Source organism: Neomonachus schauinslandi, chromosome 7 (genome assembly GCF_002201575.2).
Source record: "Neomonachus schauinslandi chromosome 7, ASM220157v2, whole genome shotgun sequence".
Classification (NCBI taxonomy): Eukaryota; Metazoa; Chordata; class Mammalia; order Carnivora; family Phocidae; genus Neomonachus; species Neomonachus schauinslandi.
Genome location: NC_058409.1, coordinates 105,367,388 through 105,391,237, shown reverse-complemented (window position 1 = coordinate 105,391,237; position 23,850 = coordinate 105,367,388). Strand labels below are relative to the sequence as shown.

General features: G+C 42.0%; 1 protein-coding gene across 2 annotated transcripts; it reads left to right on the top strand.

Moving 5' to 3' along the window:
* Positions 1–5,217: 5,217 nt before the first annotated feature.
* Positions 5,218–22,859, top strand: CNOT8 (CCR4-NOT transcription complex subunit 8). 2 transcript variants are annotated; one of them, XM_021697291.1, is made up of 7 exons: positions 5,218–5,440; positions 11,343–11,524; positions 13,115–13,308; positions 17,417–17,578; positions 18,121–18,265; positions 19,410–19,520; positions 21,320–22,859. In XM_021697291.1, exons 2-7 carry the CDS (start codon positions 11,408–11,410, stop codon positions 21,467–21,469), a joined length of 879 nt encoding a protein of 292 aa, XP_021552966.1. In that variant the 5' UTR covers positions 5,218–5,440; positions 11,343–11,407; the 3' UTR covers positions 21,470–22,859. The 2 variants fall into 2 exon arrangements, with proteins under 2 accessions (XP_021552966.1, XP_021552972.1); XM_021697297.1 differs by lacking the exons at positions 5,218–5,440; positions 11,343–11,524 and adding an exon at positions 11,609–11,619.
* The last annotated feature ends 991 nt before the right edge of the window (positions 22,860–23,850 follow it).

The following is a 23,850-nucleotide window of genomic DNA, read 5'->3' as shown; positions in this document are numbered from 1 at the left end:
AAAAAAAAAAAAAAAAAAAAAAAAAAGACCAAGGACCATGTGTTAGTTATCCTTCCTTGCCTAATTCCTGGCACAATGCAAGGGCTCAGGAAACATGCAATGCTTGCTTGCTCACAAATTAATTACATTTTGTACAACTTGCTCATGTTTTCCCTCCTCTCTCCTTTTGGAGGTAACAATATTTTTTTGGAGGTAACAATATTTTTTTCAATATTCCAGATATTTATATAATGTATATATTCCCCCACAACCAAGTCTGTCTCGTGCACTGCTCGACCTTGCTACCTGATCCAATGCCCATCTTAATCTAGCTCCTCTTATATAACATTATTCCCCACTACTTCCAATTTTCTAATGCTCTGAGTACCACTGTCATGCGTAAACGTTTATCGATCACTTACTATGTGCAAAAATTTTTTTTTCTACTTTCTGTTATCCCGACCTCTATGTCATTGCTCATAGACTTTCCCATCCAGATTTTCCTTCCTGATCCTGCCCATTATTCTACCTCTGGTTCTTTCCTTTCCGAATTTTTTTAGCTTATGTGGTCAGTGCTTCCCTAGAGTAGCAGGCAATTTTTTTTCTATAATCATTTCAAGTAAGAGCTTTATGTATTTCTATGGCATAACTCTGGCACACACTAGGTCCTCAGCAGAACCTGCATAAATGAGAATCTCTCTCTGGTCCTCTTGGGTTTTCTCTCCATCCTGCCTTTGAGGAATTGCTCTTGGCTTTCTTGTTATCTCAAGGTCACCTCAGCCATCCCCCTCCCGGCTGCTCTCCTTTAAAGGAAGTGCTCTTGAGGAGAGGTCCAGAGATCCTGGAAGAAAGTGGGTCTGGGTTCAAACTGCCATCCACCAACTTTATGACTTTGGCTTCTCTGAGTCTGTTTCCTCATCTGTCCTTCTTTGACCCCTAAGTAATTTCCCCTATCTTCCCTCAATCCAATTATTCTCTGTCACTTTACCTCATTAGTTTCTTTCATCACAGCTATCACCAGTTCTCATTGATGGGGTTTTGGGATATAGGTGAGGTTCAGGGGGGTGGAGTCCGGAGCCGACAACTAAGAAGGAATTCTTGAGACGTCTTTGGTGCAAAATGGTGGTATATTAGAGTACAGGGACAGGACCTGTGGGCAGAAAGAGCTGCTGCCCTGGGGTTTTGAGGGGTGGCTGATTATATACTTGGGAGTTGGGGGAGGTAAGGAAAAGGGAGGTTTCAAAAGGATTTTTGTATGTTAAAGAAGACTCACAGGATCCCAAGTTCTTGCCATTGTCAAGTTAAGGTTGTTTTTCCTTCTAGGAAGGCATTAACAGTAAGATAGTTGGGAGCTTCCTGGAGAAACATTACACTTTGCCCCCTTCAAGTATCTGTCAATGGGCTGTAGGTTATAAGGGCATTTAATTGTATCTACATTCCCTTCTGGAAGCTAGACCATTGATAGAAAGGCTTTGTCCTCGTAAAATTGCTAAGACTTTTGTAAACTGAGGGAGACTCCTGTCCTGCAAGACTGTGATCTCTATCAGTTAACCATTTGTTTTTCCTTTAGGGGAGCCAGGAGTGCCTGCGCGATGTCACCCATACCACATGGGGGTGGGGTGTAGGCTGCCAGCTTCGGGCTGGTCCTCAGCGAGCCTTCTGCTCCTGCACCATCATCATCATCCTTTTATTTCCTACGTGAATGCTTGTTTACCTGTTTTACTGTCAGTCCCTGCCACCAAATGTTAAGCTCCATAAGGCTAGGAACCTCATCTGCTTCCAGTGCATCCTCCAGGGTCAACAAAGGACACAGCATGTAGCAAATGGACCATAAATATAGCCCGCTGGATGAACACCTAATCTCCTCCTGGACTGCGAATCAAAAGACTCAAATCCTGGTCCTATCTCTGGGAGCTGGGTGACTTTACTTAGTTCCTCTCTGTTAAATTGGGGGAATGTATTAGAACATCTTTATGGACCCTCACAGATTTGGAAATTTAAAGGTCTATGATTATTATGGGTAGATTTAAAAATTTTGTTATGTCAGTAGACTCTGAGAAGGAAAATCAAGTGAGATATGAATAAAATAGATTTGATGTCTATTTCTAGATAAAAGAAAGAACTCTGATCTCTGATTTCATCAAAGAACAGAGGTGTTTTTTTTTTTTCAGGTTGAAATCAAAATATCGAAACAATACTCAAATGCTTAGTTATGAAACATGACATTTGCTTTGTATTTAGGGGAAGTCTGATGATCTTGATAATTTCCAAGGGTCCAAAGACGGGTTTTCTATTCTGTACCAAGGAAAAAAGCCAGCTGGGGGCATTCTTCATTTGAATTTAAAGGTAAATTTATAAGCTGATAAAAGACATTATACAAAGTGTCAGACCTTGGCTAAGCTTGGTGTGTGTTGGTGGCCTTTAACGATGGAATCACTTGACAGGCATCTAGGTATATCAGCACTCGAATGGGTAAAAACGTTTTTGAGACTTGAGCTCAGAGGGTGGTTATAGTGGAACAAACCGGGAGGCATTTACCTTCTTTTCCATTTTCAAAATATTTCAAACCCCAAAACAGTTGACCTTGAATTGTGTGGGTCTACTTAATTAATAGCCACTCTTAACCAGAAGCCTTACTGATAACATAAACAACTAACACATATCTTATATGTTATATGTGTTATATACTGTATTCTTACAATAAAGTAAGCTAGAAAAAAATGTTAAAACCATAAGGAAGAGAAAATGAATTTGTAGTACTGTGCCATATGGAAAAAAATCCACATGTAAGTTTTGGGGGAGTCAAAAGTTATACCCTAACCCCTGCACTGTTCAAGGGTCAACTGTATATATTTAAAATTTTAGGGGCTCCTGGGTGGCTGGCTCAGTTGGTTAAGTGGCTGCCTTCGGCTCAGGTCATGATCCCAGGGTCCTGGGATCCTTGCTCACAAGAGAGCCTTCTTCTCCCTCTCCCTCTGCCTGCCTGCTGCTCCCCCTGCTTGTGCTCTCTCTCTCTCTGTGTCAAATAAATAAAATCTTTAAAAAAAAATAAAATAAAATTTTATCTTCCTACACATACTTTAAGAAATGCATCCCATTAGATTTAATATTTAGACTTAAGAATAACAGAAAGGCTTGGCTGGCCAAGGATCTTCTTGGGAGACCCATTTTACAACCAGTGTTTCAATTTATTTAGCCTATAATCTCCTAGCTGAGATTTGTTCATGCCTTACTTTTTATAGTTTGTAGTCCAAAAACGATAGCTATTTTTTTCCCCCAAATAGTAAATTATATTATTGAATATATTCTTCTCCAACTACCCTCTCATTTGTTTGGGACCTCCCTCCCTTTGAGGATTAGTGATTTACACAATTATTCTAATTTTGCAGTAGCATAAGTACAGCGTGAACTTCCTTGTTTCCAGCAAACACTCCGATGCCTCCTGAAGTACAAGCCATCTGTGTTTTTCATTTCTCTTCAATAACCTGAGAAATGAACACCCAGTTCTGGGTGGAGGGCAGGGGGGTTGGGGAAATGGAGATGGTGTGTTTCCTGTTTGATTGTTTCAGTGCACACCAGGCCCAGTGGTGCAGGAAAAAACAAAAATCCAAGAAAGGACTGCAGAGGATGTTCTTCATGTGACTAGCTCCTCCTAGGGCTGTCCTCTCCAGAATCTAATTACAAGCGGGTGAAAGACTATAAACCCACCAGATGGGTGGGGTGTGGGAGTGTTTTGCCTGCTATCTCCATGCCAGTATTGCTCAATGGACTGACTGTTAAGCCTTCACCGGAGCTAACACAATGAGTATCTCTGGGTTAGCAACAGAGACAGGCCAGAAACAATTGTTTATTGAATAGACTTACATATCTTCCTCAGTGCGGGGTGTTTTTTCCATTTATTAATACAGCAACAACCTTAATGAGATAGTTACATCCCTATGCAACAGATAAGCAGACAGACACTCATCTGGAGGGGACAAGAGGAGTGGGGTTCGGAAATGCATTTGATGCTCTAATCTGGGGACTGGGGGTGGGAGTTCACCTCCCCGGAGAATAACTTTTGGGAATCCAGTTTGAAATTGCCACTGAAGGCCTGCTCTGCCTCCGGCCTCGGAAATGGAAGCAGGATTTTGTAGAACCCCCTTAGGAGGAAATGTCTAAAAGCAAGAAGGCCCAGTATCTTGGGAGTAAATTTGCTATCCACTTACCAACAGCCCCCTTCAAGGGAAGGCACCTAGCGCTATGGCTAGAGCCCTGCTTTGGGCCCTCCGCACCTGCCTCAGAGACAGGGTGGATCTCTAGCTGAGAGGCCAGCAGGGAGGCTCGGAATTGACAGCTGTGTGCAGGAAGCCACGGCCGGACAACGCGAGGCCGCGCTGCAGCCGAGCCCGCTCCGACAGACGCTGGCACACCGCCCTCTTTCCAAGCAGGGTTCACAGGATGAGGGGGCGGGTGGAGGCTCTAGGGGCTCCTAAGCCAGACCCAAGCCCAGTGCTCTCGCAAGGAAAATGTGCAGAGCCCGCCTAGCGCCCGCCGTCTCCGAGCTCCTCTTCCCCCGCGGGAGGCCGTGTCTTCTTTGTAACTCGAGCAGGCCCTGGCGGGCCGGTTACTGTGGCAACGCTGCCCGCCAACTCTGTGAGGCGGGGAGGAGGGAGGCGGGTCTCGCCGGACGTCACCCAGACTCGGTTTGGGGGTGCTGCTCCACCCACAACTAATTGTTTGCCAGAAAGGAAGCCGAGATAGATGTTTTGTCAGTGAGGGGTCCAGGGGGCTGCATTAGTACAAGGAAGGGGGTGAGGATCCGCTCCCGCCGACGATTTTAACGGTCCATCAAAGCAGGCCGGAGAGGGCGTTGCAATCTGGGGGATTTGGTCAGAAGATCCACGCCCCTTCCTCGGCCTTTGGCGTCTGGGCCAGGCCCACCCGAGCGGGGGCTAGTTCTAGACCACGCCCCTCCTTTGGGCGCGCGGAAGGAGAACCGAAACAGCGTGGTGTTGCTAATTGAATTGAGCCAGTGCAACTAACGCGCCGAGGCCCAGCCCTGGTCCTGTTCCGCAAGCGTCCTGCGAGGCCGCCCCGCCCCGCTGTTTTCGGGGCGCCCTCTTCGTTTTGCGCCTGCGCGTTGCTCCCGCGAGCTAGGGTTGGACGAACACGCACAGTCTCCGGGGCGCGCAGAAGGGGTGGAGCAGGCAGGATCAGGCGCGCGCGCGCGCGTCTGGAGTGACGCTAAAGGAGCAGGCGAGTCGGGAGGATCCAGTGGGTAGAGTGGTTCAGCCAGGTTTTTAGGTGGGCAGTACGTAAGGCTGCTCTGGGCACGAGGGCGCCCATCTCACTGGCCCGCTCGGTTCCCGGAGCGGATCCGGGGCAGGCGGAGAGCGCCGGGTCAGGGGCCGCTGCCGCCGCCGTTGCTCCCGGGGGCCTCTGCCCGCCAGTCCGCGCTTCGCGGGCCCAGCAGCTCAGGGTAAGCGGGCTGGTGCTGACCAGAGAGGAGCGTGAGATGAGAGAGTGTGGGAGGCCATCGGGACCTGTGGGAAGAAGGGGAATGGGGGCGTGAGTGAGGGGCAGGGGGTGTGAAAAGAGAAAGAGGCCCATCGAATAGTGGTAGTAATACCAACCACTACCACACAATAATAATATTCTAGTGTTATGTGCCAGGACTTTATAAAGCACCTTATATGCTTCATTCTGTTAACCTCTACTACAGTCCTCCGAGGTGTATATTATTGAACCCATTTTACAACATAGGAAAACTGAGGCACCAGAGAGGTTAAATAACTTACGCAAAGCCACACGGCTAGTTGGTAGCCTGGGTTCGAACGTAGGTCTTTCTGGCCTGAAAGCCTGTAATTTTAATATCTTTGTTTTGGGGGGAATAAAGGTGGATATAAGGGAAGGGGCGGGATGAGTGTTGTTTGGAGAGGGAGGGTGAGCCAGAACAGGAAGAAAATGATGGGAGACTGTAAGGGAGAGGACCTGAGTTTGGAACCTCGCGGGCCTCTCGCTTCTTGGTTCTTTTGGCCCCACAACTTTTCCTTGCGGTTCTGTGTTTATGAACCATAGCTATTGCCTGGACCACATGGTTGGTTTTAAGAACTGGTTGAACTGCGGTTCAGTCCAGGGTAGTTGTCCTCGGACATTGTTTTGGGGGCAGGAGTGATGGAGGACGGCGAGGGCCACCGCGGCCGTGTATAGAGAGGACCCTCTTCCGAGCTGCTGCCATTTCTTCTCACTTGCTCCTACTTCCTTTTCCATCTTATCCTTGCGCGGCAAAGTCTTTGTTCAGTTCTCTAGAATAGGGAAGTGATGTTTATTGTCTCCTTGCAAGCTTAAGCTTAAAACAAAACCGGAAAAACCAAACATTCTTTTCCTAAGCAAGACCTGGTACTCTGGATTGCTTGCAGAGAAAGCTTTTGGTTGGCTTTATTCGTAGTTGCTCTTTAGAGCTTTCCTGGGTAAATAGGAGCTTTGTTTTGGAGAAGTTTACACTACAGGTCAGCAAGAGCGGTCTGCACAGATTTTACTGCAGATCAGCACAAGGCAGGGACCTCAGTAATGTGTGTGTGACCTTTCCTTCTTGAACAGTCTAGTATTGGGAAACAGCAGGTATCAGAGCTTGTGTTTTGCTTTCATATAGAGTGGAGTAGCTCATGTGGTAGTCACATTTTCATAGAGTGGAGTAGCTCAAGTGGGAGTCAAGGTTTAATGTCAGCCTGTGAGGGGAACTTTGCCTGTAATCATAGTTATTCTTAAAAATTCCTTAGGAAGGTGTAAAGTTACAGATGGACATTGTGTTTTTCAGTAAATCTAGCATAGTTTTTCCTTCAGCTTTCAAACTTGTTACTGTTTCTCTGGTTGCGACTCAGAAAAAGGAGCTTACCTTCAGGGGCTATATTGCACAAATAAACATATTTGAATGGTGGGATAGAGTCCTTCCATATTGTGAGGTGTTCTGTGCCCTGCTGGCACTGAGAGGCTTAAAAGGAGGAAGACTAACCAAGGAGAACAGTATGTTTGTGATTCCCATCTTGGGATCCTTGTGGAGCATGCGCTCACTGAGTGGAAAGCGGCAGGCAAAACTGGCATCATTTATTATTATTTCTCTTTGTCTAGCATATCCAGTAATTTATGCTAAGCTAAATGTGCATACTGTGATTCCTTTTCAATTTTTGAGTGGCACTACATTTTGGGATTTGCAAGCAATTTCCCCACAATTTTCCTAGATAAGGGTTTGGTGCGAGGACGTCTTAAATATTTTTGCCAGTGGTATGCACTTGTGTTCCATATTTATCAGATATGTGTAACAAGGGTTAGCTTTTTGAAACTAGCTTAGCTTTTTTTAAGGTTTTATTTATTTATTTGAGAGTGAGAGAGCACGAGCCGCGAGGAGGGGCAGAGGGAAAAGGAGAAGCAGGGAGCGTGACAATGCGGGGCTCCATCCCAGGACTCATGATCAGAGCCACCATCTAAGCCCTGTGGCTTAGCTCTTTAAAAAAATTTTCTTGGAAGTGGAAGTCATGATAGTGCCTTTCAAAATTAATGTCTCTGAATTTCAGGTTTTTTTTTTTTTAAGATTTATTTTTTTGAGAGAGAGAAAGCCAGAGAGAGTCTGAGCTGGGGGGAGGGGCAGAGGGAGAGGGACAAGCAGACTCTCTGCTGAGCAGGGACCCCGACACTGGGCATGATCCCAGCACCCCGGGATCATGACCTGAGCTGAAGGCAGACACTTAACCAACTGAGCCACCCAGGCATCCCTAGTTTTCTTATCTGTAAAATGTAGAGGAAGATACCACTGTACAAAGTTGTTGTGAGATTTCTCCACTGTTCATTTTGAAGCAGAACCCCACATTTCGTATCATATCACCTATATCTGTTTCGCATTATCTCTAAAAGATAAGGACTCTTTTTAAAAAAACCATGACAGTGTAACACCAAAAAAAGTAAAAAACCCCCAAACAAAAAACCAAAACCAGCAATTGTTCAGACTTTTGTCTTGAAAATGTCACTTTTTAAAAAAATTTCTAACAGTTTGTTTAAAGATCTAATTAGGGTCTGTAGATTTTGATTGGTTGATAAGTGTCTTGAGAGTCTTTTACTTTTATTTCTTGCAATTTGTTGAGCTGGGTTATCTGTAGTTTCCCACAGTAGTTTCTGGATTTTGCTGATTGCCTTTCTGTGGTGTCATTTAACCTGTTCCTCTGTCCTCTTTATTTCCTGTAAATTGGTCTAGAGGTTTGGTCAGATTCAAGTTAGATTTTTTTTCTTAAAGATTTTATTTATTTATTTGACAGAGAGAGACATAGCGAGAGAGGGAACACAAGCCAGAGGACTGGTAAAGGAAGAAGCAGGCTTCCCGCTGAGCAGGGAGCCCGATATGGGGCTCAATCCCAGGACCCTTGGATCATGACCTGAGTCGAAGGCAGACGCTTAACGACTGAGCCACCCAGGCGCCCCCCTAATTGTCTTCTTTATAAGCCTGCTTTTTTCTGCTTCGAGACCAAAGGCATTTGTTTGCTTGGGTCCCTTTTGCTGTTTTGCTTTTATGGAAATGTCTTCATCGTCATACCTACTTCCCCTAAAGTAGTTTATGGTTGTGCTTGAAATGACACCAAAAAGGAAGTGCATTGTTTAAGTTAGGAAAATAAGGAAGTGAAGTGGTACTGATTTAACATTAATGGGCATAGAAATGGCTTTCTGCCCTCCTGCCGGGGAAAACCTTAAACCTTAAACACAGTTTAGAATCTAATCAGTCCTAACATTTTCTTAATTATGGTCATATCATGGAATTTACTCCACCCTCAGTTTGAACTTCTGCCCTTTACGGATGTTCTTTATTTGTTCATTTGCAAGCCTTTAATTCGTGCCCATCGTGTACAAGACTGAAACGAGAAGAAATGGTTTCTGCCTTCAAGAAGTGTCCACCCAGGGTGCCTGGGTGGCTCAGTTGGTTAAGTGACTGCCTTTGGCTCAGGTCATGATCCTGGAGTCCCAGGATGGAGTCCCACATCTGGCTGCCTGCTCAGCAGGGAGTCTGCTTCTCCCTCTGACCCTTCCCCTTCTCATGCTCTCTCTCCCTCTCTCAAAGAAATAAACAAAATTAAAAAAAAAAATTGCTGGAATTAAAAAAAAAAAAAGTGTCCACCCATATTTGTTAGGAAGTTACCACAGTCTACTTAAGTTTCAGAGTAATTATAGTCAGTCTATATTAATTTCAGAAAAACATCCGTTGAAGTGTTGTGTACCTTAAATAAATGGAATCTTTCAGGGTTGCTGACAAACCAAAAGATCAGTTTCTCAGAATTTTCTCAGAGAAATGATGACATTTGAGAATGACAATTTTGTTTTGATCTAGATTCTTATTGTTGCATTTGCCTGTCTTGAAAGTAGGAAGTAAAGATTAATTTTACTGTTTCTAGGAATTTTCCTCTGAATATATATCTATATACTGTAGCCCACTCTTACGTTGAGGGTCCATGTGGTGGGGTTGCCTTTTTAAATAAAGGCCATTACGATAAGCTTCTTTGGTCTTTTTGTAACTAAGCATCTCATTATTATAATAACAGCATTACTCTGAAGCTGAATCATGTTGAGTTTTATCTTGCAGAATACTGTTTCCCTCCATGGTTTACTCCCAGAATATGAACTATAACTCATTATGCTTTCTGGCTGAATTATTTATACTTGCCGTCTTCTCTATTCCTGTTGTTGAATTGCTTAGTTTCTTTATATTATTTTTGTTGTTGTTGTTGTTTTTTTTTTTTGAATGTCTGAGTTTTAATTTTTTTTTATTCTTATGTTAATCCCCATACATTACATCATTAGTTTTAGATGAAGTGTTCCATGATTCATTGTTTGTGCATAACACCCAGTGCTCCATGCAGAACGTGCCCTCCTCAATACCCACCACCAGGCTAACCCATCCTCCCACCCCCCTCCCCTCTAGAACCCTCAGTTTGTTTTTCAGAGTCCATCGTCTCTCATGGTTCGTCTCTTTATATTATTATGTGTTTAAAAGTAGACATTAATAATTCCAATTCTTGGGCGCCTGGGTGGCTCAGTCGTTAGGCGTCTGCCTTCAGCTCGGGTCATGATCCCAGGGTCCTGGGATCAAGCCCCGCATCGGGCTCTCTGCTCCATGGGAAGCCTGCTTCTCCCTCTCCCCTCCCTCTGCTTGTGTTCCCTCTCTCGCTGTGTCTCTCTCTGTCAAATAAAATCTTTAAAAAAAAAAAAATTCCAATTCTTATTTTCATTGTGGTGGTTAAAGTTTCAAATTAGGAGATGGCGTTGGTTTTTACCACTTAAATCCCTAACTTCATGATCTATTTGCACAAGTCTAAAAAGGCACTATATTAAGTTAGTTAATTGCCTCTAGTTATATTTGACTTTTGGATTGTGGAGAAAAAGAATTTCCCCTTTTATAGGGGGCAGAGGGAGGAGTCCCATGACCATATTCACTATGTATTTGTTAAGACTTACGTATGAGATTTTAGGTCTACATTCTTTCAGGCTTTCAGAGATCCCAGTACATACATTTATTTATTTATTTTGTTTGTTTGTTTATTTTTTAAAGATTTTATTTATTTATTTGACAGAGACACAGCGAGAGAGGGAACACAAGTGGGGAAGAGGAAGAAGCAGGCTTCCCGCTGAGCAGGGAGCCTGATGTGGGGCTCGATCCCAGGACCCTGAGATCATGACCTGAGCAGAAGGCAGATGCCTAATAGCTGAGCCACCCAGGCCCCCGCCCCCCACCAGTACATTTAAACTGGCTAAAGTGATTCCTTAAAAATGTTTCCATGATTTGGTCTCTGTGCAAAGTGTTGTGAAAGTCATAGATAAGGGAATATTTGTGGTCACTGGGACCTATTTTAGTCTTTAGATAGTCTGAAAAGGGCTCAAATACTGGTTTACGGTAGTGGTTTCACTTCTGTGCTAAAGGGCAGTTTGGGCAAAAGTTTCTTCCCCTCCCTCCCTCCCTCCCTTCCTTCCTTCCTATTTTATTTTTAAGTAATCTCTGCACCCAACATGGGTCTCAAACTTACAACCCTGAGATCAGGAGTTGCATGTTCTACCAACTGAGCCAGCGCAGCACCCCAGTTTCTTCAGATTTCTGAAGTAATTTTAGTTTCTTTGGGCCAAAGAACTGTGTGTGTGTGTGTGTGTGTGTGTGTGTGTGTGTGTGTGTCTATCTTTGTCTTGACAAAGGCAAGTTTCCGCACCGTATAAAATGGAGAATGAAGATAAATATAATAGTCTTAATGTTTTGGCTTAAACTGATGAAGTGATTTTTGTTTTAATCTTTGTTTTGTTGACATTATGCCAGTGTGTAAATTTATGTGATTTTAAAATAATGTTTTTGAATCTAGATCAGATCAAGCATCGGTTTACTCTCTAACAGTCAGCTGAAAGCGACTTCGCAAGTTTCTTCAAGATGCCTGCAGCACTTGTGGAGAACAGTCAGGTTATCTGTGAAGTCTGGGCCAGCAATCTAGAAGAAGAGATGAGGAAGATCCGAGAAATTGTGCTCAGTTACAGTTATATTGCCATGGTGAAGAGCTAAACTCTGTTTGACTCACTTTCTACTATGGACTTAGGGGATATTCAGTGTGAGATTTTGAAAGCAAGGGTTACACTAAAGCCATGGTAAATTAAACTTGGTGGAAGGTTGTGATGCTTTTATGAAATGTCAAGGTAGTCATTGTGTCTGAGAAGGATGTAACCTCTAGTAGCTTAGATTTTCTGTAATGTTACTTTGTGTTTAATAGTGTTTAAGGCAGAAGTTATGTCAGCCCATAGGGCACATCTGTCCCGCAGATATGGTGAATTTGACAGTGTTTAAAAATGTTTTTTTTTTTTTTATTTAAAACATTTTATTTATTCATTTGACACACAGAGATACAGAGAGGGAGAGAGAGAGCATGAGCAGGGAGAGAGGCAGAGGGAGAGGGAGAAGCAGGCTCCCCGCTGAGCCAGGAGCCCGATGTGAGGCTCGATCCCAGGGCCCTGGGATCATGACCTGAGCCGAAGGCAGACGCCCATCCATCTGAGCCACCCAGGCGCCCCAAAAATGGTTTTTAAAAATTAGCTATCAGCATATAAAAATTAAGAGATCTCTTTTAAAGTCCAGATATCTGGCATCTCTGGAAAAAAATGGGAAGATCTGGCATTACAGGATTCACAGTCCTGCCTGATACTGAGTGGTGGGAGAGGCAGATGTGTGTCATGGTGATATTAAGGCGTCTCCTAGAGGAGCCGTGCACGGTCTAGTTTGCTTTAGTCCCTGTTACTCATAAGCAGTAAGTCTTTAGCCTTGTATTTAAAACTGTCTGTGATCTTGTTCCAGGCTTTTTACTCATGGTAAATGTAGCTGTTGTTTTTTTCTTGAATGGCTGTTTCATTTCCTTCTATTTGTATTTTTATTCATACATTGTTCTCAACCTAAGCTTTTTTTTTTTTTTTAAAGATTTCATTTATTTGAGAGAGAGAGAGAGGGAGAGCACAGAGGAAGCATGAGAGAGAGAAGCAGGCTCCCCGCTGAGCAGAGAGCCTGACAACCCGATGTGGGGCTTGATCCCAGGACCCTGAGATCATGACCTGAGCCAAAGGCAGCAGCTTAACCCACTGAGCCACCCAGGCGCCCCTCAACCTAAACTTTTTTTAATTCACTATATATGAATGTAAAATGTTCTTAATTGAGCTATAGTTAGTCACCTACTCTAACTCACATCCTGCTTAGGATTTGAAGTTGCTGCGCAAAACTTCATGATTCTAGTACTATTTGTGTAGATATCAATGAGATCAGTATTTTTTTTTTTTTTTGTAAAGATTTTATTTATTTATTTGAGAGAGAGAATGAGAGAGAGAGAGCACATGAGAAGGGGGAGGGTCAGAGGGAGAAGCAGGGAGTCCGATGCGGGACTCGATCCTGGGACTCCAGGATCATGACCTGAGCCGAAGGCAGTCGCTTAACCAACTGAGCCACCCAGGCGCCCGAGATCAGTATTTTAATATAGGTATTTGTGCCCAAGCTTGGGTCTTGTCACATAACTTTTATAAATTAAGATAATATTTAAGAATGATCAATTCAGCATCTACTGTTTTGTGAAACCTTATGATGAGAGATCTTTTCCTTTTCTAGGACACAGAATTTCCAGGTGTTGTCGTGCGACCAATTGGTGAATTTCGTAGTTCCATAGATTACCAGTATCAGCTTTTACGGTGCAATGTTGACCTTTTAAAAATTATCCAGCTGGGCCTTACATTCACAAACGAAAAGGGAGAATATCCTTCTGGAATCAACACTTGGCAGTTCAACTTCAAATTTAACCTTACGTAAGTGTCTGAAACATTTCTCAGTGTTATTCTTAGATCTGCTACATTTGTGCAGACTGTGATTTCTAACTGATTTTATTAATATGAAGTTTTGTTTCCATTGAAACCAGGTAAGGGTTGGGCACAGCATTCAAATAGAGGATGGAATAAGGAATCTCAGAAAGTAAAGTCCCCCTTAAAGAACTCTTGCAGGTCAGCAATAAAAAGACAACCCAATTAAAAATGGGTATCAGATCTGAATAGACAGTTCTCCAAAGACGATATAGATATGGCTAATAAACCCATGAAAAGATGGTCACCATAATTAGTCATGAGGGAAATGCAAATCAAAATGATAGTGAAGAGACCACTTTATACCCACCAGGTGGCTGTAATAAAAAAGACACAACAAATGTTGGCAAGGGTGTAGAGAAATTAGAACCCTCATATATTGCTATTGGGAAAGTAAAATGGTGTAGCCTCTTTGGAAAACAGGTAGTTTCTCAAAAGGTTAAATGTGGAGTTAGGCCCCAAGTGGAAACAATCCAAATGTCTGTGAGCTGATGGATAAAACAAATATGGTATATCCATGCCATGGAATGTTATTGGACAGTAAAAGGAAAGTAGTAGTAATATATGTTGTATATTGATGTGCTTTGAAAACATGCTAAGGGAAAGAAGCCAGACCCAAAAGACCACATATTGTAGGATTCTGTTTATATGAAATGTTCAAAATAGGTAAATTGATAGAGTCAGAATAGGTTAGTGGTTGTCTATGATGTAGGGGGTTGGTGAGATTATAGGGTAGTGGGGAGTGATTGCATAATGGGTATGGGTTTTCTTTTTGAGGTAATAAAATGGTTTAGAATTGACTATGATAGGTGGTTGCACAACTCTGAAAATAACTAAAAGTGATTGAATTGTATACTTTATTTAAAAAAAATTTTTTTAAAGATTTTATTTATTTATATGCCAGACAGAGAGAGTGCACAAGCAGGGGGCGTGGCAGGCAGAGGGAGAAGCAGGCTCCCCGCTGAGCAGGGAGCCTGATGCAGGGCTCGATCCTAGGACTCTGGGATCATGATCTGAGCCAGAGGCAGATGCTTAACCGACTGAGCCACCCAGGCGACTCTATTTTTTAAATTTTTAAAAAAAGATTTATTTGAGAGAGAGAGTGTGTGTGTGGGGGTGGGGGTTGGAGGGGTAGAGGAAGAGGGAGAGAGAGTCTTAAGCAGACTCCATGCAGAGGGTAGAGCCTGATGCATGTTATGACCCTGAGATCATGACCTGAGCCGAAACCAAGAGTCAGTCACTTAACTGACTGTGCTACCCAGGCACCCTGAAGTGTGTACTTTATTTTTTAAAAAGATTTTATTTATTTATCCGAGAGAGAGAGAGAGAGAGAGAGAGAGGGAGGGAGGAAGAGAGAGGGAGAGATCACAAACAGGGGGGAGGGGTAGAGGGAGAAGCAGGCTCCCTGATGAGCAGGGAGCCCGATGTGGGACTTGATCCCAGAACCCTGGGATCATGACCTGAGCCGAAAGCAGACATTTAACCGACTGAGCCACCCAGGTGCCCAGAAGTGTATATTTTAAGTGAGTAAATATTTAATGTGTGAATTATAGCTTAATAAGGCTATTTACAGCGAAAAAGTAAAGTTAATTCTCCAGTTAGGAGGTGAATTGTAGTTCTGCCATTTTTCATCTGGGTGATTTGGGGTTAGTAATTTTACCTTCTGTAATTCAGTTTCCTTAACTGTAAAACAGGATTATTATTATTTTTCATAATAGAAGAAATAAGGGAATGAGTAGATGTTAATTAAGGGTAGTTGAAACTGAAGCCTATCTGATAGTGGGTGAATTTTGATGTTTTTAAAATACGGTAAACACATAACATAAAATTTACCATCTCAGCCATTTTTAAGTCTGCAGTTCAGTAGTATTAAGTATGTTTGTGTTGTTGTGAAGCAGACCCCCAGAACTTTCTCATCTTGTAAATCTGACACTCTACCCATTGAACAACTCTCCCTTTTTCTTTTCCAGATCTTGGTGAACCACAATTACTACTTTCTGTTTCTATGAATTTGTTTTAGTTACCTCATATAAGTGGAATCATACAGTATTTGTCATTTTGTGACTGGCGTATTTCACTTAGCATGATATCCTTAAGGTTCATCCATGTTGTGGCATATTGCAGAATTTCCTTCCTTTTTAAGACTGAATAATATTCCATTGTATATTTAGATCCCATTTTGTTTATCTGTTCATTCATTGATGGACATTTAGGTTGTTTCCACCTCTTGACTGTTGGGAGTAGTGCTGCTATGAAGATGGATGTGCAAACATTTTCACAACTGTGCTTTTCATTCTTTTGGATATATACACAGAAGTGGGTTGCTGGATCATTTGGTAGTTTGTTTTTAATTTTTTGAGGATGATGTAATTTTTTTTCTTTCTTTCTTGAGAGAGAGAGCACGCACAAGAGCGTGCATGTGCATGTGGGGGAGGGTTGGGGAGGGGCAGAGGGAGTCTGCAGTCAGTGCAGAGCCTGGTGCAGGGCTCGATCTCAGACCCTGAGATCATGACAAGAGTCGAATGCTTAACTGACAGCCACCTATATGCCCCAGGATGATGTAATTTTTTAAGGGGAAAATTTAGGTGAGACTATCATTTTGCTGATTGTATGAGGTAGTTTTAGTGTATTTCTGATTGGGCCACAGTACTCAAGTAGTGCTTTATTTAACAGCACCAGGAGCATTATAACTCAGGAATAATTTTTTGATTGTTCATGTACTTTGGAGATTTCTTTGAGGTTCAGAAATAATTTGGGATGATGATCTGGATCTTTAACTGCATTTTTTTTTTAGTCCATTGCCAAAGCCTATTATTTATGCCTTAATGGTAATTAATACACAAAGGAAAATAAGAGTTGTTTGTTATTGTAGAATTTATGTATGTGTTTAAAACAATGCTTGTTTTAGGTGAAACAAAACAATGTGATTCAACACTGGTTTTAATTTAGTAGAAAAAAAATTTTTTTTTTTTTTTAAAGATTTTATTTATTTGACAGAGAGAGAGACAGCGAGAGCAGGAACACAAGCAGGGGGAGTGGGAGAGGGAGAAACAGGCTTCCTGCTGAGCAGGGAGCCTGATGCGGGACTCGATCCCGGGACCCCGGGATCATGACCTGAGCCAAAGGCAGATGCTTAATGACTGAGCCACCCAGGCGCCCTAGTAGGAAAAATTTAAGATTATGTTTGTTTTTTCTTTTTCCAAGTTGTCCTAAGTTTATCTGAAAAACAAATGTAAAAACAGTGAAATCTAGTGGAAAAGGAGTTACATAATTTATTTCCCTACTTTTGTAATACGTGGTATTGTAAATATTCCTCTGTTTAAACTGATGGATGTATCTTTGCTGTGGGATATTATGCCAGAGTTGCAAAGGATGTGGTATATCTATGAGCATTGGTCTGGAAAGATGGTCTGTGCTGTGTAGATATAGGGATGGAGGTGTGTATGTGTAGGTAGAGCAAATAGCCTTCAAGGATATATAAACTGAGTTATTAACAGTTATTTCTATGATGTAACATTATAAGAACATTTTTAAAAATTTTCTGGTAATCTATTTTTGTATTGGTTGATTCTGTTTTTCTGTAAACAATGGGGAAATGTTGAGGTGTCTGGATGGCTCAGTTGGTTAAGCATCTGCCTTTGGCTCAGGTCATGATTCCAGGGTCCTGGGATCGAGCCCTGCATCAGGCTCCCTGCTCAGTGGGGAGACTGCTTCTCCCTCTCCTGCTTCCCCTCCTTGTGTTCTCTCTCTATCTCTGAAATAAATAAAAATCTTCAAAAACAAATACAAACAAACAAACAATGGGGAAATGTGGATCTTTCATAATTAAGAAATTCATTTTGTGGGGACAAGTCTCACTTTTCCATCAGCCACAGAGATAAGATTATCTACTTTGCATGCTTTGCTGGAGTACTGGAAAGAATGAATTGATTTATTCTTAAATTATGAAAGCATTTCGAGAATACTTGTTCTGTAATTATAAGATCATGTTGATATTGCTGCCCACTACTTCTCTTAGATTATCCACCAGCTAAGAAGTGAATACCTTCTTTTTTAGAGAGGACATGTACTCCCAGGATTCCATAGATCTCCTTGCTAACTCTGGACTGCAATTTCAGAAGCATGAAGAGGAAGGGATTGACACGTTGCACTTTGCAGAACTGCTTATGACATCAGGGGTGGTTCTCTGTGACAACGTCAAATGGCTTTCATTTCATAGGTCAGTCCCAGATAATGTGTATTTCTCTTGCTTTGGGAGCAGGGAATTGAATGCTTATATTATTTCTGCAATCCTACTGGCTATCTTCTTTTGGTCACTTATGAAGCAGTTACGGAGTTCAAATGGTAATTTGCCCATGTTTCAGTTTTTCAAAAAATACTTTGGAGCTCATACTGGTTTGTTTCATGCAGTACTGGGCTCCGTCACATGGCTATCAGTGGGTATGTTCCAAGTGGAATGATGGAGGGTGGGGAGGATCGAAGCACTTGATCATCTTTTTCTTGTCCTTTAAATGGCTGGCCTGAAGTTTATGATGAATAAAACCCACATTTATAACTCCTTGGGTTCTCTTGTATGTCTCTCATATTAGTCTGGTTTGTTGTTATTTAAGGGAAAGTTCAGATTACAGTAGGATAAAGTAGTTTGGAAGACTGAAAGTTACTCACAAGGTAGCACCATTAAGTTTTGAGAAATGAAGCAGTTGAACTCTGGGGTCTGGTAATTGCTGCTTTTTCACCTCATTGCCTCATTCTCTCTTGTAGTGGCTATGATTTTGGCTACATGGTAAAGTTACTTACAGATTCTCGTTTGCCAGAAGAGGAACATGAATTCTTCCATATTCTGAACCTTTTTTTCCCATCCATTTATGATGTGAAATACCTAATGAAGAGTTGCAAAAACCTTAAGGTATATTATTTTTTTTTTTAAGATTTTATTTATTTATTTGACAGAGAGAGACACAGTGAGAGAGGGAACACAAGCAGGGGGAGTGGGAGAGGGAGAAGCAGGCTTCCCACTGAACAGGGAGCCTGATGCGGGGCTCGATCCCAGGACCCTGGGACCATGACCTGAGCCGAAGGCAGACGCTTAACGACTGAGCCACCCAGGTGCCCCTACACAATATTTTTCTTTTTCTTTTTTTTTTTTTTAAGATTTTATTTATTTATTTGAGACAGAGAGAATGAGAGAGAGAGAGCACATGAGAGGGGGGGAGGGTCAGAGGGAGAAGCAGGCTCCCTGCCGAGCAGGGAGCCCGATGCGGGACTCGATCCCGGGACTCCAGGATCATGACCTGAGCCGAAGGCAGTCGCTTAACCAACTGAGCCACCCAGGCGCCCCACAATATTTTTCTTAACAATAAAAAAAAAAAGACAAAACAGGCTTGTCATTTTGCTTTATCACTATTTTTAGAAATTATTAGTATTTATTTATTATTTATTGCTATGTATGTATTCTTCAGTGCCTGCTAGGTGCCAACATTATGCTGGAGTGGGTGTATATAGAGCTGATTGGCACAGGGATTTGTGTGGTGAATGTCTTTAATCCAGGCATAAAGGGAGGCTTCTGCTTCTCTTATTCTGAGGGAGGCGTTCTTCACTTAGGCCCACAAACCTAGTGAAACAGTTGGCAGTGTGAAGCATATATGTAGTTTGTTATGCATGGGGTCTGTAGTGTACCAGATTCTCAGAGGGGTTCCTAACCCTAGATAGTTCAAGAACTCAGCACCCTAATAAATTGTTGACATAAGAGATTTTCTGTCTAGAATTGGATTGGTATTTATTTCCTCAATCTCGTTTTATACCTGTTAGGGCTTACGGGGCAGATGTCTGACACAATTAATGATATATAAAAGAAAGGAGTGAAAAGTGAAATATAACACAGTGTATTGTTTGGAGGGCTAGAAAGGGAATATTGCTGGGGTAAGGCCTTAGTAAATGGCCTGTTCCCACTTGTCATCACCAAAAGAATTAAACTAAAAAGTGGACTTAGTTGACTCCAGTAGAGGAGTGGTGGGTCTGAAATATTATCTTTGTTTTCTTTACATCTGCAGGGCGGTCTTCAGGAAGTTGCTGATCAGTTGGATTTGCAGAGAATTGGAAGGCAACACCAGGCAGGCTCAGACTCGCTGCTGACAGGAATGGCGTTCTTCAGGATGAAAGAGGTAAGGAGGTGGGTTATCTTTGTGGGCTGAGATTTGTTGAAAATTTGTAGTTCTGACAGAAGTTGATGACAAGTTTGAAAGCAGTTGTTTGTTTGTTATGATGTTCAGTATATTAAAATGTAGTTTGGGAAGCAAAGACATCCTAAAATGGAGGCTCCTCAGCATATTCAAGTCTAGACATGTACTTGGTGTTCTTAGCAGCTCTCATTCTTGCAGTGATTTGCTTTTCTTCTGATTTCTCTAATATGAACACATTTGTCTGAACACTCACTTATTTTACGCTTAATTTCTGTGAATTCTCAAATGTCTGGCAGCTAACATACTCCATGACAGGCTGCAGGTTTACCTCTAAGATCAGGAACAACACAAGCATGCCCACTCTCGCCACTTTTATTCAACGTAGTATTGGAAGTCGTAGCCAGAGTAGTTAGGCGAGAAAAAGAAATACAAGGGATCCAAATTGGAATGGAGGAAGTAAAACTGTCACTATTTTCAGAGGGCATGATATACATAGAAAACTCTAAGGAGTCGACCAAAGAGCTCTTAGAACTAATTAACGAATTCAGTAAAATTTCAGGATACAAAGTCAGTTACAAATATCTTGTGTTTCTATATATTAATAATGAACTATCAGAAAGAAATTAAGAAACAATCCCATTTACAACTGCATCAAAAACAATAAAGTACCTAGGAATAAGTTTAACCAAGGAGGTAAAAGACCTGTACCCTGACAACTATAAGGCATTGATGAAAGAAATTGAAGAAGTCACAAATAAATGGAAAGATATTTGGTGCTCATGGATTGGAAGAATTAATATTCCTTTTTTAAAAAGATTTTATTCATTTGAGGCAGAGAGAGGGGCAGAGGGAGAGGGAGAAGCAAACTCCCCACTGAGCAGGGAGCCCGACCGTGGGATCATGACCTGAGCCGGAGGCAGATGCTTAACCAACTGAGCCACCCAGGCACCCCTGGAAGAATTAATATTCTTAAAATGTCCATACTGTCCAAAGCAGTCTACAGATTCATTGCAATCTCTATCAAAATTACAGTGGCGTTTTTCACAGAAATAGAACAAATGATCTTAAAATTTGTGTGGAACCACAAAAGACCCCAAATAGCCAAAGCATTCTTGAGAAAGAACAACAAAGCTGGTGGCATCATGCTCCCACTAGGTTCCTTTGGCAATGTTTGGAGACATTTTTGGTTGTCACAATCTGGAGCAGCAGAGGAGAGGCCCACTACTGGCCAGGGATACCACTAAACATTCTACAGTACTGCGGTACACTGGACAGCTCCCCTCCATGCCCCCCAACAAGGAATTACCTTGCCCATTAGGGCCAGGGTTGAGATACCCTGCTGAAGTGTGTAATATCCAGTATCTCACTTGTAACAGCCTACTGTTACCCCGTTTTATAGATAGGGAACCATGGCTCAAGGGGAGTTGAAGGTCACACGGTGAGTGTAGAGCCCAAGCTCTTAAGCACTGCACTGCTTGTTAAAGAGAAGGGAGGAAATGGAGGTGGCTGTACTAAACAGTGGCAGCAGCCCCTGGATCCTGGCAGTAAAAGAACTCATGGAGAATAGAAGTCTGTACAGAAAGGAGAGCCTGTATATTAAAAAAGGAGTATGAAAAGACTATGTAGAGGAGAGGTTTGGAGCCTTTCTTTATGAAGTTACTTTCTAGTTGGGTAGATTTGCAGAGCTTTGAGACAGCTGGGAGGTGCTGATGTGGTAGTGTTGAGACTTGGCATGACTCTTAGCGGGATTCTCACCATGGGTTCTCTGTCCTGTCCTGCAGTTGTTTTTTGAGGACAGTATTGATGATGCCAAGTACTGTGGGCGGCTCTATGGCCTAGGCACAGGAGTGGCCCAGAAGCAGAATGAGGATGTGGACTCTGCCCAGGAGAAGATGAGCATCCTGGCTATCATCAACAACATGCAGCAGTGATGGCGGCGAGGCTCTGTAGGGCGGGCCTGATCCCAGAGTGGTGCTTATATGCTGACTGTGTGTACTGACCTTCCTCCCCAAGAGAAAAACGCTTCTTTTGAGCAAACTGTACCTACCATCTGCGGTGACAGAAAGACTTCTGTTGTGTTGAAGACAAAACAAACAAACAAACGACATCTTTATTTTAGATCCAGAAGAGGGGAGTTTACTCTGAATTTGTAAACAAGTCTTCCCTATTCCTCATCCCCAAGCCTCTCTCCAGTTGCTTCCTGCCACCAGCATCCATGGCTCATTTGACACCTTTTTAAATATCCAGGACAAGTCAGAAACAGACTAGTAAAATATATATAACTCTTTATCTGTTGTCATTCTTTTTCTTTTAAATCTTGCTACTCTCTGAGGATGAAGACTTTTTGATGTGATTCTCAGCTGAGCTGAGGGCTTCCAGGGAAAGTGGAACAAAATGGTGTTTTTGTAAAGTGGGTTATAGATGTCTTTTCCTCCCTTCCTTTTTTTTTTTGAACTTTCTCTAGGACATTTGCTTTCCTCACATTTTGTTAGTCTCTAATTATGTGCTATTATGTGGAAATGAGTTAGTGCTGAAATTTTGAAGACCAGATAATGAAAACTTTTATTAAAAACAAAATTCTTCTGAATCTGTCTACCCTTTATTCATGAGGAACTCCAGAATGGGTATTAAGTTAACCACTTTACGTGTCTTTAAGTCTGTGTTCCATTGTGCCACCGAGATTTGCTGTCACATGTCTATCATTTGAAATCATTTTAAGTTTTAATATAATAAAGTATCTTGGATTTGTTCCTGAATGAAATAAGATCAGAATTTTGGACCGTAAGTTTATATTTTCAGTAATGTGATTTCAGATGGTCATCTGTGTTTTTCCTCGTCTCTTTGTTCTCCCTGCTTTTCCTTTCAGCAAACCTGAGGAGAAGTTAGGGAGACTGGTTACATGAGTACCAGGAATGTGATGAGTCTTTAAGAAGAGTCTTTAAGAAGTTAATAGTGGTACATGTAAACAGGGCAGTAAAGAATTTAGTTAGAGTTCTCTTGGAGTAATATCCCACAAGTGGGGTAGGAAGCTCAGGACTGTTTTTTTTTTTTAACTGGTCATTTAAAAAGTACATTGTATTGTTTTTTGAATGACTACAGTATGGACAATTTAGAAAAACCAAAAACCCCTTTGAAATGGTGGAAATGAAACTGGTAACTCACTGAAGTGGATGGATAGTCTTGCATTTTAAAAGCTTATGGAAAACTCAATTTCAAATGATTCGAAAATGTCAAGTATTATAAGCTGGTATTTAAGATGCTTGTAAATATTATTTATGTTTTTAATTTTGTAAAATAAAGATTTCTTTTTAACCACTGGCATGAAGGTTCGGTCTTTCATAGTTGTTAACTGCTGACTGTAGAAGATAGTCATTTGCAATCAGTGACTAGAAGCATCTCACCTGCCCCCAAACTCTTGTCTCCATATCCCCCAAGTTGGCTTGATATAAAATGTCTCACTTTGTAGAAGTTTTTTGTTTTTTTTTTTTAAGATTTTATTTATTTGAGAGAGAGTGTGAGCAAGAGGAGACCATAAGCAGGGGCAGCAGGAGAGGGAGAAGCAGATTCCCAACGCAGGGCTCGATCCCCAGACCCTGGGATCATGACCTGAGCCAAAGGCAGACACTTAAGCGACTGAGCCACCCAGGCATCCCTGTAGGAAGTTTTTAATGACCAACTGTGTAAATGGAATTGTCTCTTCACTTCATAATCCCTGACTGAGTGTTCACCCTTACTAGGAAAACTAGTTTTAATTCTGTCCTGGGACCACTCCATTTGGTGGATTAGCTTGTTAATTAGTGGACTTTTAAGACAAATGGAACGTGTGGTATTGTAGCATTGGCTCCATACTATTTCCAACCCTTCCAATTGGCACAAAACAGTTTCAAGAAGTCTGGTATAGGAGCAGATCTAGGCTTTTCACTGGGATGTTCACATATAGGAAGAGAGGTATTTATCACTGATTTGTGGTAAAAGCCGCTTAGGTGAGGGTCAGTGGTTCTCAGCCAAGTTCTTTGGCATGCTGGTGACTGTGGGGCCTGCATAGATGTCCTAAATTTATCTTTTTATTTTTTAAAGATTTTATTTATTTATTTATTTGACAGAGACACAGCAGGAGAGGGAACACAAGCAGGGGGAGTGGGAGAGGGAGAAGCAGGCTTCCTGCTGAGCAGGGAGTCTGCTTCTCCCTCTGACCCTCCTGCCTCTCATGCTCTCTGTCTCTCATTGTCTCTCTCGCAAATAAATAAAATCTTAAAAAAAATAAAATAAAAAAAAATACAGATGCCCCCTGTTTAAAAAAAAAAAGAGAGAG